Below are 24,360 nucleotides of genomic sequence, written 5' to 3' on the forward strand. Positions count from 1 at the left end.
ATATGGCTGAAAATCTTTGAAACATTATTGTGGGATATTCTACTAAAACCCCCTCACAAATGTAACTTTGACAAATGAGCTTAATTTAGTAAAAAAAGAACTAAGTCACGAGAAAAACTATAAACGAGGTAACAAACAAACCTATGGCCCAACTTTGATACCATGATAAATAACTTAAACTTCCATCTCAAAATCAATTAACAATGAGTGAAATTGCCCAACAACTTTTTATATATAGCTGGAAATCTTTGAAATATTATGTGAAATATACTACTAACAAGACCAAAGTGACTTCGTCACTTGAATAACCGTCACCATATTGTATTGTTCTAGCTTATACAACTACCTCATTTATGTTAATCCATATAGACAACTTAGAATAACAACATCCAATTGGGAGACAAATCCTTAAGCAGCATTGGTTTCCTACCTTCTTAATTCGGATTCTGGACCTGGTGAAGCGACAAAAAAAGCCTGGTCTTTTAAGTTTACTTATTTCTGAATGGTTTCATACTGTCTTTGTTCATCCAGAAGCTCAGGCCTAGAAATGCACAAGCTTATCTTCCACGAGGTAACATTTAAGTTTTTCAACAGAAGGCAACGAAAGCATATGCATATGCTAAAACCGTACTTAGCTTCTACAGGATTGCTGCATAGTAGAAGTTTCTGCAGAGTAATATAATTCATCTATTCTGTTTTATTCTTTCAATGTAAACAACTTATTTATATACTATAATTATTATTTGATGAAAAGCAGCGAACATGACAGATGCAGTAACATAGGCTCTTACCAACTGTGCAGAGACGATGTTGGTCCTGCAGTTCAAGAATGTAATATAGGCAGGAAAACGTTCACAAGACTGCTACAGTTTCCTTCTTTGAAATCCCATTTGTCTGGGTTATCTGGGGAACCTTTTCCAGCCCATTGGCAGCCTGCTGCTTTTCTGGAACTGTACCTTTCCCTTCAGACACTTCAGGCTCCTGTAAAGGGTAGGATCTACCACTGCCACGCACAAGATCTTTTATAACTGTTATAAGATCTTTATCCTTCAGCAAGGACTCCAATGTTACATGTACACCTATGAAGAGCCAATAAGGGAACTAATTACAGCGACATGAAAATTTCATATAATCTTTCATTGAGGGCAAGTGAGATGCTGACACTGTCATTGAGAAAAGAAGAATCCCTCAAATAATGATCTTTGACATAGAAGGAAAACGAACCAAATACACCTTCACACTCAAGCTTAATCTTGGATTTTTTATTACCTCAGAAAGGCTGACATGCATCAAATCCATTCCAACAATCTTTGTTCTTTTGGTCATGACTGATTATTAGTCACTTTCAGCAACCATATGGAGTACTCAGAGAACAAATTATGCTGTAATGTGTTTATTTCGTAGTCAGTTTTTTTTTTTTTTTTTGTTGCTGTTCTTTTAATCAGTTCTTTCCTGTTCCATTTAATTCAATTGATGAAAGAAAAATATTCACTTAGAACAGTGGGACAAAGAAAGCAAACTTAAGCAATAGATACATCATCAGAATTTTGGTCTCATTAACATCTACAGAGTAGATGAAAACTTCAGAAGCTAAAAGAAGGCTAAGAAAGATGAAAATTTCTCTTAACTACAGCTCGAACATATCATTCCTTGTACCTTTGAAGGCTTCTTTCAAAACATTTAAGATTGACTGGCAACCATTTGCTGCTTGCATGGTTGCCAATGACAGTGAAATTGATCTTAACCACATAAACTGACTGATGTATTGAAGTTGCTTCACTCCCACAGCTATATATGAGATGAAGAGATGGAGCGATAACATGTTATTTATCCTGCCCCACATCCTGTTTTTGTTCTTCTCCACATTCTTATCGGGTGATCAAGGAATTTGCCTTTGATTTTTCAATTGTTGATATTTCAATCTAGGAGATTTCTAACAGAAAAATTTGGTCACATAGATCTTAGCCAATTCGCGTCCCCACACATCGGCTGAAGTGGGCAATGAACAGGAGTTGACTGTTAAGAGATTTTAAGCTTCTTTATTGCTTTTCTAACAGTTGAGTTTGGAATAAACTATTACTTGGATAAATTTAAGTTTTTAATTTTACTCACAGGAGAGATTAAGTTTCGTGTGACTACTGGTATGCATATAGTGCACATGAACAGTAAAAGATCTTTCTGTTTTTAATATACAGGAAAAGAAGGCAAAGGAGGTGAACTGACAAGAAGAATTCAGGTTCATTATAAGATCCTACCAGCACTCCAATTTACTGCAACCTTAGCATATATAAATGATAGGCTGAGGTGTTGATTTGGAGTTTAGCAGGAATAATTAGGCACTTCAACTTGGTACTTAGCTGGAAATTTAATCTGCAATTCATGAATTTGGATGGAAAGAAAATCAGGAGAATAGATATCCCAATCATGTCTCTGGGAGTTTTTCAGGGAGAGAGGAAATTATGGGCAAGAATTTTATACCCGTCAAACAACCACAATCTTTTCCTCCCATAAGTAGTATGATATGGGGAAAAAAAATGATATAACCTCACAGTTAATTTGAAAATAAAAAAATCATGCTTCAAACACAATTCAAAAAGATTAAAAAGAACGGCACTTCAGGAAAAGGCAAAATATATTCCCCCCAGAACTCTCAGAATTTTTACAGAGAACTCTTCTCTTCTCTCTCTTCATTAATGTTTTCCCTTCTTTTCTTGTCCTCCCTAAAACTAACAAACTAGCCTAATATAGACTTTTATAGCTCTTCATCCTCCTATTTCACTCCATTTATATATGTATTTTCTCTCTGCTAAAAATACCCAAGCACGAGAAAATGTTCTCAATTTTTTCCCTCTCCTTTGCTCTGCAAATCTTCCCACAAATACAAAATTCTAACGTTCTCTTAGGGCAAATGTGTAATCTAGAGCATAAAGGAACCAACACATGCATTTGGTACAGAGAGAGATCACCAGTAGGTTCTAGCAGTGCCCAGTCAACTGTAGTACTTTGGCCACCAGAGAATGCAATGACCGTTAACCGAAACAGAAGAAAGAAAAAAGAACAAAATGTCTTCTGAAGAAATTTACGTATGGTCATAAATGTCCTTCAAAGATTTATCTCATGGAACTGCCAAATTTAAGTGACATTCCCAGAATGTCAAAAATTAGACCGTTCAGGAGTTTAGCAGGGTCTTTGGAATCTGAAATATTTGAGGAGCCAAAAATTTAGATTAAGTAATAGTTTAATGGTCACAAGGTCTTGTTTGCCTTATCTTGACTATCTCCAAGCTTACAGTTATGTAACTGTGAAGACTACCATATTAACTTAAAAAAGATATTTCTTTTACAAGCATGCAGGCACAGGTCAATCTGACAATAGTATGAATTGGAAATTTAGCATGGTGTTCAGTATTATTCAGCCAAGGGATTTCACATGCATTTATTATTATTTCCCCATGATTGATCAATATCAGTTTAACGGAGTCAGTGAGTGGTAAGAAGATGTTTATAAATGGATTGGAACTGAAAAAATGAATAACTATGCATATCCCCTCAAATACACAGTGGACTTAATAATCACACATTATCTAAATTCGCTTCATTCCTTTTTTTCAATTCCTCTAGTTGGAAAATGCATGTTACACTAATTTGTTTCTTAAATTCTCTGGAGGATGGTCCTTTTATGGAATATAACCACAGAAGTCCTAGAACTAAATTTAACAAGGCAAACTACTCTGATGCCATAAAATATACAGGAAATGCAAATTATTTTAAATTGGGTAATTGCTTCTATACCATAAAAAAGAATGACGACGACATAGCTACAAAAAGATGCCAAGGAGAATGCACTTACGATAGCGCCAATAGTGCTTTGGGTTTGTTGGATCATTGATTGTCTCCTCTACAGCAAGGCGAGTTGTGTATTCTTCTTTCAGGGCTAACAAATCCTGTAAAGGAAGAACCATGAATAGAGCATACAACATTATCAGGCGCATAACACTATGTTTTCATTCCATTTATTCCACCATGAAATATGAAACTTTAAGGGAAACTTATTTCTAAGTTGTATCTTTCTTGAAATGCTTCCCAGGTTAAACATCATATTAGGGTTAGCATAATAATACCAGAAAAGATATGTTCCTTGCATAATAGATATAGAGGACAAAATGAATGATGCCCATTATGTAACCGTAGAAGTCATATATGTTCTAATTGATTTTAATTTACTAGAACTGATCAGAACAAATAAATCAAAAAGAATCCGTTAATGTTATCTGTGCAAACATTTTTACTGAAACAAAACTGAATTTTGACAATGGACTTCAAATAGCAGTGCATGTGGATTGGCATTACATTTGGAAATCCAGTTGGTTCTGCTGTCAAACTCAACCAAACAACGCACTTGGAGTTGCATGAATACAGAACCATAACCAAATATAATTCCTAAACATCATTCAGCTAGTATTCTAAGTGCTTGTTTCTTAGACTTGGCACAACATGCTTTGCAAAATTTCTTTACCAACAGCAGAATTCTAAAGCAGATCCTGCACCTTCATGGTTCTATGATATGTGTGTACTCATATTTCTACCTACACAAGATTTTGAATGTGTTCAAGCCCTTTTACGAAATGAATAAGCTTGAAACATTTGTGTCATACTTATCAGCAGAATAGCAAAAAGATTTCTCCCACTCCTGTTATTAACTCACCAAAAGAAAAATTTACATCCAGAATGGATCTGACATGAATATAGATAGTCCAAATGTCATTATACACTTTATGGAGATTTTTGCAGTTTGTTTCAAGTCATTGGCATATGCAATGTAAGACAACTGTTTAAAATATGACCTGTATGGAATACACAGAGGAAAGCATACCTGGACAGGAAAAATTGACCACATTGAAGGAGCTTCAACATGCTGCTGTATAATAAAGTATGCAATTTCAGGAATGCATTGATCAGGTGGTGAATTATTGGATCCCAAAAAAGTTTGGAAAAAACGTAGTCTTCTTCCTTCATCTTCTTCCCACCAAGCACGCAGGGTGGAACAATCATGGCATGATGGAGCACACACCTATGGCCAAGTATAAAAAACTTGTTATCTAAACTTCCAGCAGAAGGAAACTGTACTATATGTTTGGGAAAGGAATTATTCTACTTATGAGCATTGTCAAATTCCACAACTTCTGAGAATGCTAACAGGGAAAAGAACTTAATGGACTTCCCTCCAAGAACAAAAAGAATCAGGTATATACAAAATCCAGTTCAGAAGCATCAGAGTCATTGCCTACACTATAATGCAAAAATACGTGGCATTTTTCTATCGAACAAGAAAAATTTTTGTCTGGAAGAATATGCACTTATTCCATACTTACACTACTATTAAAAGCTTGATGCATTCATTAGAAGGACCACATGGCCAATATTAAGACCAAGAGTGAGTGCCCTATAGAATCATTTCTTTCTGGTAGAGAATATCACCCATCCAAGCCTCCAAAGGCACAATGATACAGAACACAAACCAAAAAGATATTCCAGATAGCAAAACTACCCTGACCACCAACTACAGCCTCCAGGGTCAGGGTAAACTCAGGAGAAAGCTTACCCTTTGTGCTCCCAATCAAACAAATGCAATAATAGGGCAAAGGAAGACAGGACATCAAAAAAATAGGCATCTCCAATGAGTCAAAATTCAATACATACAACAGAAATTTCAAATAAAATTCCACCCTGCACATTTTTGACAGTATTACCATATTAGCCAATATAGAGGAGCAAAGGCCAAAAAAAGGACAATCCAAAAAAGTTCCATATAAGACTTGAAATATCTTTCTTTTATCTAAATGACAATTGGTAGGTACAGCATCTAACTAACATGCAGTTAAATTTGAATAGAAACGAATTGCAAGTACATTTTCTTTGCAAGACAGTTATTTATATAGAGTTTGGTGCAAAACAATTAAGTTGCAACTAAACTATGTTTACAGTTAATTCTCTTCCATTCTACTATTTGGTGTTCAAATCATCCACTCAGGATTTAAAGTGGTTACTGTTTCTCCTTTCCCTCTGATTCCAAGGTCAACTCATACATAAAAGCGCCAATTTTGTTCTCACATAGTTTGACGATTCTACTTCAGTTAATCCCAAATCAGATAGAATATCCAAAAAGTGTGCCACTTAAAAGGTAAGTCGATGAATTCAAAAGAAAACAACTTTAGTGGCCAAAAGTTGACCATTCAAATAGTTTAGTGGTCATTTAGGTAAGTTACCCTAAGGTTACAAAAAGAGAAGCAAACTTTTTTCTCTTGTTCATAGTTTAAGTAAAAGAGAGAGAGGGGGGGGGGGGGGGGGAGGGGGAGGGGGGGCTTTACCAAACAATAGTTTGCAGAAATTGTTTGAAAATGACAAAGTGATCTACAGAGGGTTGGCATTTATATAGACCAAGTAAGCTTCAAAGAGTGAAGACTCTAGAAGACCTTACCGTCATATAGGGATATTGTGACGGAATACCAAATTCAAGACCCGGTTCACTAGGCATGCGTTGAATGCGCAATCCTATTAAACCTAGCTCTTGCATGACCTGCATCAATAAGATTCACCAAAAATAACAAGAAAGTATTAGTCATGGCTCTGAAAGAAGCTTGATATAGGCTTAAGAGATTGAGGAATAAAGGTAAATAGTTCAGGCAGGGACACTTTGTACAGGATGGACACAAGAAGGAATTAGACCAAGATCCTCCCCACAAGCCAGCATATCTGATGAGTTCAACAGTACAGGCAGAGTCTTCATCGCGTTTTGACGCCAAAGACTTTCTTGCCGATGGAAGTAGTAATCATTATACAGCCTTCTAAGAGTATTTTTGCTGTAGCAACAATGCCCAAAGAGATACTATAGTGTTAGAATATTTGTATATAAGAGAACTGACAAATCTCATCTTAATTTTCTCTCAAGGACTAGAAACAAAAGTGAAATAATAAGTTGAATGCCAATACTAAAATTTACGAAACCAATTTCATACCTTTTCAAGGTCAGACAGCAATAAATCAAATATACCAAAAGTATAAAATATTAGGTACCTATGCTCATCTAATTCACGGAAGTTTGATGTATCCTCCATACTGAAACGAGGATAGAATTTTCTTGGATCTTCTGGATCTCTAATGAGCACTATATCCTGCCGGATATATTGATAGAATTAAATTCAAGGGACAAGGATCTCTAAAGGAACAACAACGGCAAGACATCATGGCCATTATTACATATAAGTGTGAAATCAGGATTGAATAACTCAAAATGAAACTTCTGATATACTTCCAAACAATATGCTTACCCTCAGAAGATCAAATAGCTGGAGTCGAAGTTTCTCTTCACTCTCTAACATCATGGACTTCTCCAAGCATGACTTCAACTTTGATGCAATCTTTTTCTCTGTATTGCAGTCTTCTTTGAACTATTTTAACGAAATGAAAAGTACATAAAACAGTAATATACCCATTTGTAAGGTTGTCTAAGGGTTTGCAAGGATACGATTTGTTTCAACATGGAGAAGATAATAACCATTGCGATCACATGAGAAATCATGTAACATAAAATCAAAAGAGCACTGAATTCCTCTCTCTTTTTGTTGAGTTGTTTTGGTTCTTGAAAAATTTACATGCGCAACACCAGTTATCGTCACTGGAGATCTTTTAAGTTTGAATATCAAGGCAAGTATTAGGGCACCATAAAGTGGGAGAAAGAAGCACATTGACAATCTCACCATTAGCAGACTAAATAGTTACAAATGCTTAACAATATTAAAATTGTACTTTGCACCAGTGCTCCATAAATCATAGCCTTAGTTTGGTTTTACAACTAAACTATTTTTCAAACATTTTGCACTTAAAACTATATAGTATGATCGAAATACTTCATCAAATAATTTGTCACCTATAATAGCAGCACCACCATCTCGAGCAAACTAACCATTTCTCACACATGCTTAGTAAAAAACTTCCTCTATTTGCAATCAAGCTAAGCCTACCCACTTATATGCAATAAGTGTCCAAGAAACAACATATAGAACCCTAAAAATCTATCCATGGATCAATTAGCTCAAGTGGAAGGCAGAACACATGACCACACCCATGATCTGAGTTTCCAAAGGCAACCATACATTAGTTCACAAAGCCCCCTTGAATGCAACCTCCAGCTTCTATTCCAAGAAGCACCTTCCATTTTGGCTTGCTTTGACCTTTACTAAATTGATATGCCTAGTTATTGTTGTTTCAGAACATCCTTTGAGGCCCTTAATTTTCTTGGTGTTTCTTGAGAAAAAAGACAGGTGCAGGCAGTGGAGGAAGGTCAGGCTAATGCTTAGAGACGGTAGTGGGGTTGCAGGAACAGAGAAAGATTTCAGTGAAAGTTAATTGCATGTCTTCATCAGTTATCATTTGTGGTCCATAAAGGCCTGACCACTCAGTAGACTAACCGAAGCAACAGACATATAGTTTGTAATGCAGTGAAAAGCTGAGAGTAAAAATTAATGAAACTTAGATAAGAGGCAAAATAAAACAGCAATTAAATTTGGTCGATCTTCTCATTTTTGCTGTAGCAACTGCATATCAAACACTTTGCAATTTGGTTCTTTTCAACGAAAAGAATAAAAATTAAAACAGATGAAACAAGAAGAGAAAAGAGCAGAAAATAAAAAATTTGATACCAATAGGGAATGGGACTATTATGTTACTCCAACTCTTTGTTTTACCCCAACGTACCCGTGTCGACATGAAATGACATTGGTACTGGTACGAGAATCATTTGGGATGCTTTGGAAATTTTTTGGGTACATTGACCATTTTGTCTAGTGGATGTTGATAATGAAGAAGGAAGAGAGGCGGAAAGCGAAGTAGAAACTTTAGGCCAGTCTAAAATTCTAAATTTCCCTCATATATATATGAAATCTCTAAAACTCCCAAGGAAAAAAGTCCCTGTTCGTTAAAAAGTAAACAACCGATGTACATAATTTGTATATTTGCTAGAATCTGCATAGTACCTACATACCAGTATCCGTCTCTTTAGAATTGTCCCGTATCCTACTTTTAGATGATTGACAAACTACACACTTTGACACATACCCATATCTGACTCTCACACCTGAGTCAGATTAACATCAGGGACTTATACTTCATGCTGATAGCTATATAATAAGCAGCATTAAATCTCTAGACTAAGGTCAAGTAACACAACTGACAACCACAGTAACTTCCAAGAGAATATACTAGTATTTACTAGCAATCTAATGAAAGTATATGAATGGAATTTAAGCATGCTACTGTCATATGTCATTGGGTTAACATAGCCCGATGTGGTTATTCATACGATCACATGGCCCGCAAATATTATTAAGTCCAAGCATTTTTTAGGTCCGAAAGTCACCTGGGTGACAGGATCAAACAAACTATAATTTTAAAACAATATTCATCTTTAATAGAGTTCTTCAAGAAGACAAAATCATCAATTACATAGGAGAAAGGGCCACAACAATATTTACATTTAAAAACTTTTCAGGCATGGAATCTATTCCTCATAAAACTCAGGTTTGAAGACATTCTGTGGCAGCATTCAATGCTATCTTAAGATTAAATTCCTGTAAACCCCCAGAAAAAGGACCACAAAGGTGAAATGGGAAAGGTCTTCCAATCATTCCAAGTATAATTCATCAAAAATCTATCCAAATTTGAGGGGATCTATTGCTCTTCTTTCTGCGGGTAAACACCATAGGAGTGCTCAAAAGACCAAAGAAAGACTATTGTAATTTCTCCAGTGAGTAGATTGATAAGAAGCTTTCGATAGGAAAGAGAGTGAACTTGTTTGTTTGAAAGCTATATCTACATATTTCTATGTTCCTTGTTACAATTTGGATCAAACAAAGATGAAATCAAATAGGAACAAACTGTTTTAAGAGCAGTATTATATAATAGAACTCTAGTTTAAGAGTTGCTCCCATAAACTTGTTAGCCATGATTAATTCTAAGATCTTTATCAGGCACTATCATTGGGATTAAAGAAGCTACAGGTCAATTAAAAGCCAGTTGTGAACAATGCTAGTTGAAAATATAAAACAGATATTAGTGCTTAATATGGATTGTAACCTCATAAACATCTTTCTGAGATTCCTTCATAAAGATAGAAGCTACAAAGGCCCAAGAAGCTCCAAATTTGTTCTGAAAGAGCATAAGCAGAAAAAAAGTACAAATTGATTAGGAAAATTATGTAGTTTACTTTGTTATTAAGAATTATGAATTGATGTATACCTCTAATAACTCTCGCCTAATACAAGGACGGGTCAAGCGATCAAAGTCCCATATTCCTTCCTTTTCAAGCTCTTCCTGAGAAAAATTAATTAACATATAAAAGACAGGATAAACAATTATCTCCATGGCCTGACTGCTGCCCTTCAGCCATAAAACAAAACAAATTTGCTATTTCAAAACCCCAGCTACCTGGCTTAAAGGAATAGATGGTCGGAATTTTCCACAGAGACCAGTCATAGCATGATCTGGCAGTTCCCATATTCTAAAGAAACCCAAAATATGATCAATCCTGTAAGCTGTGAAGTATTTTGCCATCTGCATATTTCAACAAAGTATTTGAGGAAATTAGCCATGACAAAAGAATACTAGTTTGCGAAGGAGGGCTGAATGCCTGAAACAAATGTGCTCAAGGAGAACCTGCAACAGACGAGCACGCCACCAAGCATAGTTGTCTTTAGACATTTCTTCCCAGTTATAAGTCGGAAATCCCCAATTTTGCCCATTTTTATCAAAATAATCTGGAGGAGCCCCAGTAGAGGTGTTCATGCGAAACAAATTTGGATACACCCATGTATCCACACTATTCCTGTCAACACCAATTGGGAGGTCACCTTTAAGAATGACTCCTTTCGTTCTGGCATATTCTGCAGCTTCTGACAACTGTAATTATCAAAAATACATGGTCATAGACAAGATGGATTTTAAATGGTAAAATCAATATCCAAAACCAAATCTACTCACTTGTATGTGTAAATGGAATTGGATATAGTAGTGGAAGCAGATTATTTCATAGTGCAAGCTGTCTTTGGAAACAAGCTTCTCAAGCTGAAGAAACAAGAATTCAACTGTTACGAGGCAAACATGAAAAGAAACAGAAGCTTTTGCTATATAGCAGATATCAATTGCTATATGTAGCTCAATTTATGCTTTTGTGTAAAAGTACACGTGGAGGATTTTATAGGCTTAATTGGAGGAAGAAGAACAAGAACCAGAAGCGTAAAAAAGCACCTTGGCCTCCGAAAACTGAGCATAGCATCCCCATTGGCTGCGCTCTGATGTCTCAAAGAAGTCACGCAGAAAACAGAAAGCTGCGTAGGGTTTTAACCAATCCTGGTCCCAATCAAGTAAAAGAAAAAGGAGAGTCAGGTTGAAGAATTGCAATTGTGTCAACCAGGTAATCCCTCCGAACAAGCTTAAATTATATATGAGAATGGAGCTAGCACTTGTCCATTCTTGATACGAGAACAGGGGTGCTTTTAAACAATTCTCTTATATTTATGCAACTAGTAAAACTGTAGATCAAAAATGTAATCAGATGATCACCTTATTTTCAGCAAAAAAATTCTGGAAAGAACTTGAATTAAGAATCATATCCTTCTCCAGAGCAAAAACTTTCTTAGCAATAGATAGCTTTGCAGCCATGGTAGCTTCATAATCTACATCCTGTAATGACAGAGAGCAAATGAAGAGATTACAGATTCATCTTATAAGTGTATAGATTACCTCGGCATGGCCTAAATTTCTCTGGGTAAAACCTTTACATGATCCCCAAATCCACAATGTGAATCTCCAGATCATGACATTTTTAGTATCAGATCCTACCAAGTCAGGATCTGTTAAATACTAAGATTAAATTTTCTTTGCTTAATACTTTTTGTGTTTGTGAGGAACCAAAGTTAGCAAATTATCCCTAGGCTAATAAACCTGAATGCTTAAGCATTTTATGGTGTATTCATTTTCAGTTGGACCCAATTGATTGAGTTGTTATTCTAAGCACAATATTCCATCCGCACTCTAAGAGCCTTGCCCCATGCAAATTAACTATGAAACCAGGATAGCCCTTAGCCGTAAATATTTACATTTTGACAGCCAAATTCCCTAAAAAGAAACTGAAGGGATTCTTGCAACATTATATATCACTGACAATATATCTTTTTCTAATTACCTTTTTATGTTTTATCATCATTGACAATATACAGAACATGGCAATAAGATGCCAGCCATAAATAAGAGATCTGAAAGTTAGTAGGTCTGACATCTGTAAAAAACACTTTTACCACAAGGAAAGACACAAGAACATAAGCATAATGAAAACATTAGCTTTGGTGCAGCATGAACTTATGCTTTCCTTCCTCAAAACAAGTTTATTAGTTATAAAGTTTTTCTCCTTTCAAGGTTAATGGAACAATGCAACATCAGATTCAATTAGAAATGGATTTTCAACCATGCAAGTACCATTACCAAACAATGTAAACGATCTTAGAGTCTCGTCTGAAAGTATTAAGATCCAAAACAGTCAAGTCATCCAACCAAACTTGTTTTGATCAATTTATAGCTAAGTTCACTACCTTGTCAGGGCAAAACTAGCCTAAGCACCATGGATTTGTAGGGATCATATCATATATGATAGTTACTATACTGGCCAAGAGATGCTGATGAGCAATTTGACAAACGTTATTGTCTTCACCTTTTGTTTGTTGTTTCAAACATCATGAACACAAAAATAAACATATTTTATGAATGTTCTGCATCAACCTAAGACATCACAAAAGGAACGAGTCACTGTAGTTTAATGCACTCTGGTGCTGAAAACTCATTAGGAGCAGGTTAGTGCTATATGCATGAAATGATCTTTCCACTCTCATTGAGACTCACTGCTAGCCCTCCCTATGTCACCCTTCCCCAACCCAAGAGCCCATGTAAAGCTCACTCCCCCTCTCTCCCAGCACACCCTCCTCCTCCCACTTGACTGCCCCTCTCCCTCTTGGTCTTCAAACAGCCCCCTCCCGCTCTTTCTCTCCTCACCGTAGTCCACTGACTTTTCAAGACCCAGGTCAACCTTTACACCCTATAGCCGACCACCTCCTGGACGAAATCAATTTACATTCAGCTCACTTTTGGACAAAATCATTGAGAACTTTGCTCCGGGAGCAATCTACTCACAGATTCATTAGCTCCAGGTGGTGATGGTGTTTACACTCTTGACAACAGTTTGGTTGATGCATGCTTGGTTGTGTTTGTGCTAGAGTAGTGTGCATCTCTCCCTGCTGCCATGAGAAGTCTGTGGTGGCTATGCACAGGAGAGAGAGAGAGAGAGAGAGAAGAGATCTGCTGCCTGCTGGCAGAGTTGTCACAAAAGGAAGGTGAAAGCAACTGAGATGTGAAAGAATCAAAATGAGAAGAAATAAAAATAAAGATAATGATAATGATACAAACATAATTTTGTTAAACAAAATTCATTGCTTATCTGATTCATGTAACTTTGTTGTAAAGAAATAACATAAATCATGCACTAATACAATCTGTAGGAATCCTGAATGAGTAATCTTAGGAGATAAATTAGTGGAGGAAATCAGGGTGAATGTAGGAATCTTGAATGAGTAATCTTAGGAGATATTTTAGGTAAATTAGTGCAGGAAATCAGGGTGAATAAGCTGTCACCAAAATTAAGGGAATTAGATGTAGACTTTCCTTGTTTAGTGTACCAGAAAATTGTATATATAGATTAGAATGAATTGTAGGAAGATACAGAATTAATAAAATCTCTTTGATTCTTTTCCAACATGGTATCAGAGCCCGTCTAGGGTTCTGGGAAAAATACCACCTTTGCTTCTTGTCAATTCCAGCCTTAATTGCTGGTTCCTTTCTTATTTTCTCCAGCCTTCATTGCTGTTCCTTTTACTATACATTTTTTTTTCCTCCTATTCAATCATGGCGGATGCTACATCCTCAACGCGGCAATTGTCTTCAACTGTGGAAGAAGAACAAAGTACACGGAACACAACAGAGCTTCAAAACATCCAGGCAGCATATAGACTAAATGGAAAAAATTATTTGAAGTGGTCTCAATTGGTTCGAACATTCCTGAAAGGAAAAGGAAAGTTGAGTCATCTATTGGAAATAGCACCGGATAGTGAAACGGCAGGGTTTGAAGCATGGGAACAAGAGGATTCAATGATCATGTCTTGGTTATGGAATTCCATGATTCCTGAAATCAGCGATACATGTATGTTTCTTCCTACAGCAAAGGCAATTTGGGATGCCCTTCATCAGACATATTCCAAGGTTCATGATGCAGCTCTTATCTATGACATCAAGACAAGGACAACTGGAGCAAAACAAGGGACAAAAACAGTGACGGAGTATGCCAATTTTCTACAAAACCAGTGGCAGGAACTGGATTATTACAGGACACTTGATTTGAACTGTAGCAAATGTGCAGTGTTTATCAAGAAATTCATAGAAAGGGATCGAGTTTATGATTTTTTGGCTGGCCTAAACTCTGAATTCGATCTTGTACGAATTCAAATTCTGGGCAGGCCAGAATTTCCCTCTTTAACAGAAGCAATATCCCAGGTACGTGGAGAAGAAAGTCGCAGGGGTATTATGTTAGACCTACCTTCAATAGAAAATTCAGCCCTTTTAAGTTCCAAACCTCAGCGGTTGGTACTGAACAAAGTTGCTGCGGATAAGACCAATCAAACAAGTGGGCAAAAGAATCGCGAGGAGTTGTGGTGCACATACTGCAAGAAACCACGACACACCATAGATCAATGCTGGAAACTACATGGAAAACCACCCACTCGTGAATGGGGACAGAAAGGTGGCCAGCAAAGGCAGGCTTATATGTCGGTTCAAGATCCAACTCAAGTGATTGGAGGGTTTAGTATGGAGGAAATTGAGAAGCTTAAAAGTATGTTAGAGACAGTTGATAAACCAGCAACTAACAATTCTCAATCAAGGAATCCGGGTATGTGTTCATTGACACTTTCAGGTAAGGCTCTAGTCTCTTTTGCGTTTAGTGTTTTAGGCAATGAGCTTAGGAATGTCTGGATTCTTGACTCTGGTGCTACGGACCATATGACTCATATTTCAAATAAATTCAAAACCTATAACCCCTGTCCTAGCAATAGAAAGATCGTTGTCGCAAATGGTACTACAACCACTGTGGCAGGTATCGGAGATGTCCAAGTTACTCCAAATTTGATTCTTAAAAATGTTCTTCATGTTCCTCAGTTATCTACAAATTTGGTTTCTGTAAAAAAACTTGCCAAAGATCTAGTTGGCTCTGTTATATTTGATGAATCCTGTTGTGACTTCCAGGACCGGGGCTCGGGGAAGAGGATTGGATTTGCTAAGGAGCATGATGGACTCTATTACTTGGATACATCCAGTCAACCAGAATTTAGTAAATCTGCCCTGTCCACAGTATTTTCACCCTCCAATAAGGATGTCATCTGGTTACATCATAGACGTCTAGGTCACGTGTCTTTTTCTGCACTAAAAACAATGTTTCCCTCCTTGTTCAAGGGATTTGATGTTCAGTCTTTTCATTGTGATATTTGTGAGTATGCTAAACACACTCGTGTACCATTTCCTATCAGTAATAAACGATCGTCTTCTCCTTTCTTTTTAATCCATAGTGATATTTGGGGGCCATCAACTATTCCAAACATCTCAGGGTCTAAGTGGTTTGTCACATTTATCGATGATTGCACAAGAGTCTCTTGGATCTATTTACTCAAAAATAAGTCTGATTTGAGTCATATTTTCCCTGTTTTTCATGCAATGATTCAAAATCAATTTGGCACCAAGATAAAACACTTTCGTTCAGATAATGCTCGTGATTATTTCAATCAAACCTTGAGTCCGTTTTTCCAAAAAGAAGGAATCATACATGAATCATCCTGTATTACCACTCCACAACAAAATGGAGTGGCAGAACGGAAAAACCGACATCTTCTTGAGTGCACTAGAGCCTTACTGTTTGAACAAAGTGTGCCAAAAGCATATTGGGGAGAAGCTGTACTCACATCAACTTATGTCATAAATAGAATTCCTTCCAGGGTCTTGGGGTTTCAAAGTCCACTAGAGAACCTATCCAAATTCTACCCCGATATTCGATCTTCCTTTAATCTCACTCCTCGAGTTTTTGGATCTACTTCCTTTGTTCATGTCCATAATCATAACCATGGGAAGTTAGATCCTCGTGCTCTTAAGTGTGTCTTCGTGGGGTACTCATCTACCCAAAAGGGTTACAAATGTTATCATCCACCTACTAGAAAACTCTATGTCTCGGCAGATATTACATTTGTTGAAAATAAGCCCTATTTCATCACTCCTTATCTTCAGGGGGAGTTATATACACTTGAAGAAAAGGAGTTAAAATTTCCCTCCTTAGAGTTGTCCACATCTGAGTCATCCAAATCTGAATTCCAAGAGTCAATTCCTCAATCTGATGTGGTAGAAGAAAAAAAGGAAGATCATAAAATCTATGACTGGTTCCGGTTTGACCAAGTGTATGCAAGGAAAGGAGATCCCATCGTGGTTTCAAGGCAAGAACAATCCTCTAAACCAAGCTCCGGGAATGAGGTAACAATGAGTGAATCAAATCTGAATTCTACACCACCGACCGACCATTCTTCCAGCTCTAAATCACCTTCTCCTGAGCCTCTTAGCCCTGACCAGGACCTACATCTACCTATTGCTGTAAGGAAAAAACCCCGAGAATGCACCAAAAGACCCCTATACCCATTGTCTCACTTTGTGTCTTTTGAGAAGTTTTCCCCAAGCCATCAAAGCTTCCTTTCCACCTTAAACACAGTCTCTATTCCTAGCTCATTGTCTGAAGCATTATCAAAGAAAGAATGGAGACTTGCTATGGAAGTAGAAATGGATGCATTAGAGAAGAATGGGACTTGGGAATTAGTTGATTTACCAAAGAACAAGAAAGTAGTGGGCTGTAAGTGGGTGTATGCAGTAAAGTTTAAAGCAGATGGGTCCTTAGAGCGCTACAAGGCAAGGTTAGTCGCGAAAGGATACACACAGACATATGGAATAGATTATCGGGAAACGTTTGCTCCGGTAGCAAAGATGAATACAGTAAGAATTCTGCTATCCTTGGCTGTTAATTTTGATTGGGAATTACAGCAGTACGATGTGAAGAATGCTTTTCTTCATGGAGAGTTAGAAGAGGAGATTTATATGAGCATTCCACCGGGATTCAGTGGGGTTGACAAGAACAAGGTTTGTCGGTTAAAAAGGCATTATATGGGCTGAAACAATCCCCACGTGCTTGGTGTGGACGATTTGCCAAGGTAATGATAGCTAATGGTTACAAGCAAAGTCAAGGAGATCATACCCTGTTCATCAAGCATTCAGCCTTCGAGGGAGTTACTGTTTTGATTGTATACGTAGATGATATTATAGTGACAGGAAATGATGAAGTAGAGAAGAAAACTTTGAAGTGGTGCCTAGCCAAGGAATTTGAAATAAAAGATTTAGGAAAATTGAAGTATTGTCTGGGAATTGAAGTGGCTCGATCAAAGCAGGTAATTTTTATTTCTCAACAGAAGTATGTTATGGACCTGCTCAAGGAAACAGGCATGACAGCGAGCAAGCCAGTTGGAACTCCCATTGAGCAGAATCACAAATTAAGTGAGGCTCATGGAGATACAGCAGTGGACAGAGAGAAGTACCAAAGACTTGTTGGGAAACTCATTTATCTCGCACATACTAGGCCAGATATAGCTTACTCAGTCAGTGTTATTAGTCAGTTTATGCATGATCCTAGAGCAGTTCATCTACAAGTAGTTTATCGAGTGCTTCATTACTTAAAGGCACACCCAGGGAAGGGAATTTTATTCAAAAAAGGTCCTGAAATTGATCTGGCAGTTTACACAGATGCAGACTTTGCAGGGTCTGCAGTCGACAGGCGATCAACTTCGGGATATTGTACATTTCTTGGAGGAAACTTAATATCCTGGAGAAGCAAGAAACAAAGTGTGGTAGCAAGGTCAAGCGCTGAAGCAGAGTTCAGGGCTATGGCAGCAGGGGTATGTGAATTATTGTGGGTTAAAATTATCCTAGAAGACTTGAGGATTCAATGGAGCAAACCGATGAAGCTATACTGCGATAACAAATCTGCTATAAGTATAGCTCACAACCCAGTGCAACATGATCGGACGAAGCACATAGAGATAGACAGACACTTTATTAAAGAGAAGCTAGAAAGTGGATTGATTTGTACTCCGTATGTTCCGACAGGACTTCAACTTGAAGATGTGATGACAAAGGGACTGTGTAGCAACATGTTTCATGAGAGTGTTGTCAAGCTGGGAATGGAAGATCTGTATTCACAAGCTTGAGGGGGAGTGTAGGCATCCTGAATGAGTAATCTTAGGAGATAAATTAGTGGAGGAAATCAGGGTGAATGTAGGAATCTTGAATGAGTAATCTTAGGAGATATTTTAGGTAAATTAGTGCAGGAAATCAGGGTGAATAAGCTGTCACCAAAATTAAGGGAATTAGATGTAGACTTTCCTTGTTTAGTGTACCAGAAAATTGTATATATAGATTAGAATGAATTGTAGGAAGATACAGAATTAATAAAATCTCTTTGATTCTTTTCCAACACAATCTGTTTTACTTTTCACTGACAAGTTGAAACCACAAACAGTCATCAAAAAGCCACTTATAGAGCAGCACAAAGCTTATATGTCAAACGTGATTTGTGATTCAAGTGTTTACATAGTAAATGATGAGTTCTAGGGCTTAGCTAACAAATGCGCTGAAGTTCAAACAAACATAATTTTATGAATCAGGTAAATAAAACTTTAGCACTAAAAAGAGAAAGGGAAAAATTTATGTGATTTATTTAGTAATTGGAGTCCACGAGATTAGGCTTTTGCTAACTTGGATTGACTGGAAATGATTCTTATGCTGCCAATTTTGATGCAAGATCTTGAAAGAATTCTAAATAATAATATGGAGAAAAGAACAAAAGATGAGACAAAAACCTTTAGATCCAGCTGCGATCTTGCCTTCTCTATCTCTTGCTGTGAAATTCAATAAAAGAATATAAAAAATCAAGTGAAAGAGCTACATCCATAGGGCCAGCAATTACTATGCACAAAATTTAGTGGTATATCCAATAAGAAGAATCATTACTATCAGCACCTTGATTTCCTCTGGAATTTTATCTGAAAGTGCCTGCACCCTTAAGTACAACGGATGCAGCGCAAATACTGAGAGAGAGCTGCATAACCAAAGTAACAAGGAAAGAGATTATGTGACTAACAGTTTGATCCATAACAAACTTTTCATTTACACTAAGTCATGTAATTAGTACAGGTCACCCAAACAAGCAATCTTTTCTTACATCTCCAAGGCCAGGAAAAAATCAAACAAAAAAAAAAATGAAAGGACAATTGCATCGTGATTACTTTTCATCTTGACCTAAGGTCATTAGCATATTGTTGCCCCAGCTAAACATGTAATGTTCAAATTTTGTGATTTACCAAGAAATTATATCTTCAAAAGTTAAAGATTTGAAAAAGATACAGAGAAAATGTGTCAGAACAGGAGACTGAAGATATGCCACTATATCAGCTCTAAACCACATCATATGGCAAGAAATACAATTGATCTCACCTGTATGGATATGAATCCCACCACATTCCATGCACTGATGTATCATTAATTGGCAAAAGCTGCACCAAATGGAACCCAGACTCAACTGCCCAATCTACTAGTAACTTGAGATCCAGGAACTCGCCCACTCCTAAATCTTCCTCAGATCGGACAGAGAACATAGGAATTGCAACACCAGCTCCACGCCAAGGCATTTCCTAAGACAACAAAAGAATTAGTTGTCTGATCATTTGTTGTTGCTTCATAATCAGGAAAAGTGTAGAAAGAGTTAGTTTCTTGCAATCGCTTACTCGCATCAAGCCATCCGAACAAACAATGTACTTTGGTTGACCACGTGAGAAATCAACAGTAATCTCTCGATTTGATCCAATTTCTACAGATAATTTCCCTGTCTTGCCATGTTTAACGTATCTATATGTGAACGGATGTTAAGGCTTAAAGGGGAGAGAGAGAGAGAGAGATTAATAATATGTAGAATAAAGTCATTTAAAAGGATATTTTAGAGGGAAGTCATCCTTTTGCATTACACAATCCGCTTGCCAAACTGATTCTCCAGCATAATTAAGCTTAAGTCCTCCCTGAGCCTTCCACTGTCCCAGCTTCAAAGGACTACCAAGTACATAAATCTGCGGGAGAAATTTTGAATTCATATAAGAAACACTCAGAATAAAACAATTGTCAATTTGGGAGGAAACGCGTTCTTAGTATTCAAAAAATCACATGTCAAAAATCAAAAAACATACCGATGTTCCTTCTTCTATGTTGGGACAGCAGATTCTGAACTGCACAATAACTGAATCTGCTGAGAAAGCTGATCCACATAAAAATGGTGTTAAAGATACCACAGAAGTTTCAAAATGAATTTTGATATCTGAAAGACAAAGCTATGTCAAACTCAGGATACCTTCCTCATGCAACTCTCTCTGATTTACTCCAAGAGGTCTCTCAATGTCCAAACTCCAGCTTCGTCGAAAAATAACATTCTTAAATGCACTGCTGAAAGGTAGAGCATCAGACCCGGTCTGCATAATGGATGTTACCATGTCAAGATTTCAAGACTTAGAAAACCAAATTTATTTCAACAAATATTACTTTTCAATAAGAAGAATCCCAACTGAAAATTAGTTAGCAAAAAGTGCAGGAACCCAGTCTTTATTAACTCATTCAAGAACTTTAGGGGAACAAATGTGCAACAATCTATTATGACTCCCAAGACACATGACCCAGGAGTAACAAGATTTCTTAGGATAAATTAGTTAAGCCTCCTTCAGATACATGCTAAAAAGGCCCGAGGAACGAAGCACTGAAGAAACAAATCAAAAACCAAGTTCAATGTGTGGCAGATACAAAGTCACATGCAGATGAAGGAAACACAAAGCTGATACCATGTCAAACGAACATTAGCATCTAACAAAAAACTTTTGGTAACTGATTAGTGGTGCAAGATCTCTATTTACTTGCTCACAAAGTTTTGCAGATTTAATATGAGAAAGAATTTAACAAACTTAGAAAGGTATTTTATGTTGTTCTTCATTGGTCTAATCTCCAAAAGTCAGTTTGAGTGACTATAAGAGAATTCAGGACTGACTTCCAAAACAACATTCTTTTCAAGTGGAAAACAAGGAGTAACTGGATTTGCATTTTAAAAATAAATAAATAATTAAATAAAAGGAGTTACTGGATAGAAGCGAAATACTAATCCAATAGCATTAGCTTCTATAGAAAGCCAAATCTTGGTGGTATTATTCTATGTGCAAGGAAGGTAGGCAGGCTCTTACTTTTTCTCATGAATGCCTGTTTGATGACTTTTAAAGTTGAACAAAGTGTTTCACTCTGAATTAAGTTAGCTCAACAAGAAAGATGATAAGGAAAATAGGAATGAAAACGTGGTAACTTTAACAGAAAGTCCACAAAAATGTTAACAAAGCTGAAATCCCAAGCACCAGAAACTATATGATGATTTTCAAAGGTAAAGACATAAAGTTGTAATATTAATTCCCTCCTATCTGTCCTCATATCTTTAACAAGCTATTTCTCATAATAAACAGAAGGTTGCCTATTTATCTGTCATTTTAGCAATTATTTCTGATATAGACCTGTCTATTATTTTCATATGACCATGCAAAACCAGAGATGTCCCACGATGTTAACAGTTAATCTATAACGCCACCACATCTTACGGCTTAGGTTTCTATCAACAAGTAAACGAGTAAACATATCAGCAATTCAAGCATTTACTAATAATTCTTTTGCTAAACCAATTAATTTTACTTGAATTTTTGTATAGTCTTATACATCATTCATAAATATGTAGAGGCCCTTTGAAACATATTTAGAATGAAAAGAGAAGGATCTATTCATATATATAAAGAGTTGGGAGAAAATGGTGTAATCTCTGTCATTTTATTGACAAATCAAAGAAGATAATCCCTGTACACATTGTAACTTCCACCTCAAATAAATATTCTCTATAACAGTGAAACTGAACTGGCAGTAATACACTCCACATTGGAACACTTGTATGGCATAGGAGTTGTCAAATGACATTTAGACGGCTCAGACTTTGAACGAATTGGCATCATACACAATGACTTGCAAAAGAGTTTACAAAAGTCTCCCTGCAACATATTACCAGTAAGGTCCATGTTCAGCATATATGTTGTTCACTTTTGATACCAGAGAAATTTACTCCCATTACAAATGGGAAGAATGTTTAGAATTTAACAAGTAAATATCATTTTGTTGCACATACACCATAAGATATAGTCTACTTTTAAGAGGGACATATCCAATTAATGTAATGGGAAACATATCCAAAAATAACAAAAGGAATGAATTTCCCAGTTTTCACATATACAGACCTGCCATAGATCATGAAGCTCAACCAAATGTCCACTTTGAACACCTTCAGGTAGCAAAAGCTTCCTTTTGTTCCCAACCTCCCATCTCAAGACATTTCTCTCATCATCCACCACATAATAGTTGTACTCACATCTGAAGTCAGCAGGAACAGGTATACGCCCAGACCATATGAGTTCCCCGTCTTGGTTATATGGACTCAATAACAGACCTTTCTTCACATTCCATGCACCTAGAATTGGCTCAGAACCACACACCAAAAGATGCTGTCCCCACTGAGTATAGTAAGGTATTCTGAAGCTCACTGTGACAGACTTCAGATTCTTGGTCTGGGTAAGCAAACCCAAATTCAAATTCACCATAGTTTCTCTAGAACTTCAGTTGCACCCTGGTCAAATTTATCAAGAAACTAATAAAACCAATCTTACAATTCTCAACCCTTCAGATTAAAAGAGAATCAATTTGTGGAACCCTCCAAATCATGACCCTCACTTGATGACTTCTAATTCACGTAGTTTAGCTTACAAACTAATAATGACAGATGGACTTTTTTTTCCCAATGCCGCAGCTCCGAAATGTATTACACTAAATTACTCAAAGATAGATAATTTTACATCGAACCAAAATAAACCCACCATAGAAATTTCGTTCATTTGATGCACAAAGAAAGTTAACCCTTCTAATACAAAATCTCAGAAAAAAAAAACTGCAAGAACAGCGGGAAAAAGGTAAGAGCGATTTTTAGCACATCCAAGATTCCATTTCTATGAGGATTGATTTAAGCAATGATTACACTCCCTTAATACATCAACATTACCGAAAACCAATCCGAACCCAGTTCAGTGAAGCATCAAGTTAACACATCATACAGTGGAAATGCACAACCCTGCAGTAATCATAATAGATTGACCATTTTATAATAAAACTGCAACAAGTAGACAATCAAATTTAAAATATTCATAGAATTGATTCACAAGGTACTCAAAAATTGATCTTTTTACACAAAACTAGACTATAAACATAAGTAATCTCCAATAAGCCCACAAAGTACGGAAAAAGACTGGATTTTTAGCGCAACAAAAGATGGAATTTTCAAGACTATGGACTCAAGAACTGACCAGAATCTATCAATACATCAACCATCAGTGAAAAACAATCAAAACCCATTTCACTATCCAATCAAATTGGCAGACCTTCGTGTCAATTTAAGTCCGGTTCAATGAGCTTCAAACCTTCAAAGAAAATGACCGATAATGTTGTTCTGCAAAGAGGAGAAGAACACATATAAGTGCCAAGTAGAATATAGAACGTGGGCTGTGCTTGTTCTTTCCTTCTAAATACATGCCAAAAAAGGGAGAAAGAAACAAGTTTGGTTTATGTCATGCTACATGTTTGTGCGTGTCACATTCAAGAATCAGTAGATTTTTATTATGCGAGAAAAAGTGAGAAATCAGAAGAGGAAGCCGTGATATACCTTCTCTATGAGATATTTTTTCAAGTGGTGAAAGGCGTCTTTTAGTGGGAAGAAAGGAAGCAGCAGAGAATTGCAAATAGGAAACGGGAAATTGCATTGATTGCTCAGCTCTGCGGTCACAGTTGGGAAACAGAGTGTTAGGCTCCTCCTAGTCAGTGAAATAATGCAGTTGGGAGTAATCCACTTTGCACCCCTATAACTTTTGTTATCTTGGACTTTGTCCCCCAAACAAATAATTTCGGAAACTTTGTACCCTTTTCTTTAAAATTTTTTTTTTTTGGATCAATCACTGCAAGAAACTTT

The 24,360-nt window shown here is 36.7% G+C and overlaps 1 protein-coding gene across 1 annotated transcript; it reads right to left on the reverse strand.

The window, feature by feature from the left end:
* Positions 1-204: 204 nt before the first annotated feature.
* On the reverse strand, positions 205-24,182 carry LOC113692652 (4-alpha-glucanotransferase DPE2). Its single transcript, XM_072053367.1, is given in 23 exon segments — positions 205-1,079; positions 3,850-3,943; positions 4,873-5,070; positions 6,478-6,576; positions 6,700-6,859; positions 7,074-7,171; positions 7,328-7,447; positions 10,131-10,202; positions 10,293-10,367; positions 10,482-10,607; positions 10,710-10,952; positions 11,034-11,117; positions 11,301-11,402; positions 11,616-11,735; positions 19,091-19,129; positions 19,251-19,329; positions 19,725-19,921; positions 20,015-20,350; positions 20,468-20,535; positions 20,629-20,746; positions 22,586-22,971; positions 23,777-23,844; positions 24,058-24,182. Coding segments are annotated over 21 exon segments (3,015 nt in total). The 5' UTR covers positions 22,946-22,971; positions 23,777-23,844; positions 24,058-24,182; the 3' UTR covers positions 205-852.
* Positions 24,183-24,360: the final 178 nt, after the last annotated feature.

Source organism: Coffea arabica, chromosome 6c (assembly GCF_036785885.1).
Source record: "Coffea arabica cultivar ET-39 chromosome 6c, Coffea Arabica ET-39 HiFi, whole genome shotgun sequence".
Classification (NCBI taxonomy): Eukaryota; Viridiplantae; Streptophyta; class Magnoliopsida; order Gentianales; family Rubiaceae; genus Coffea; species Coffea arabica.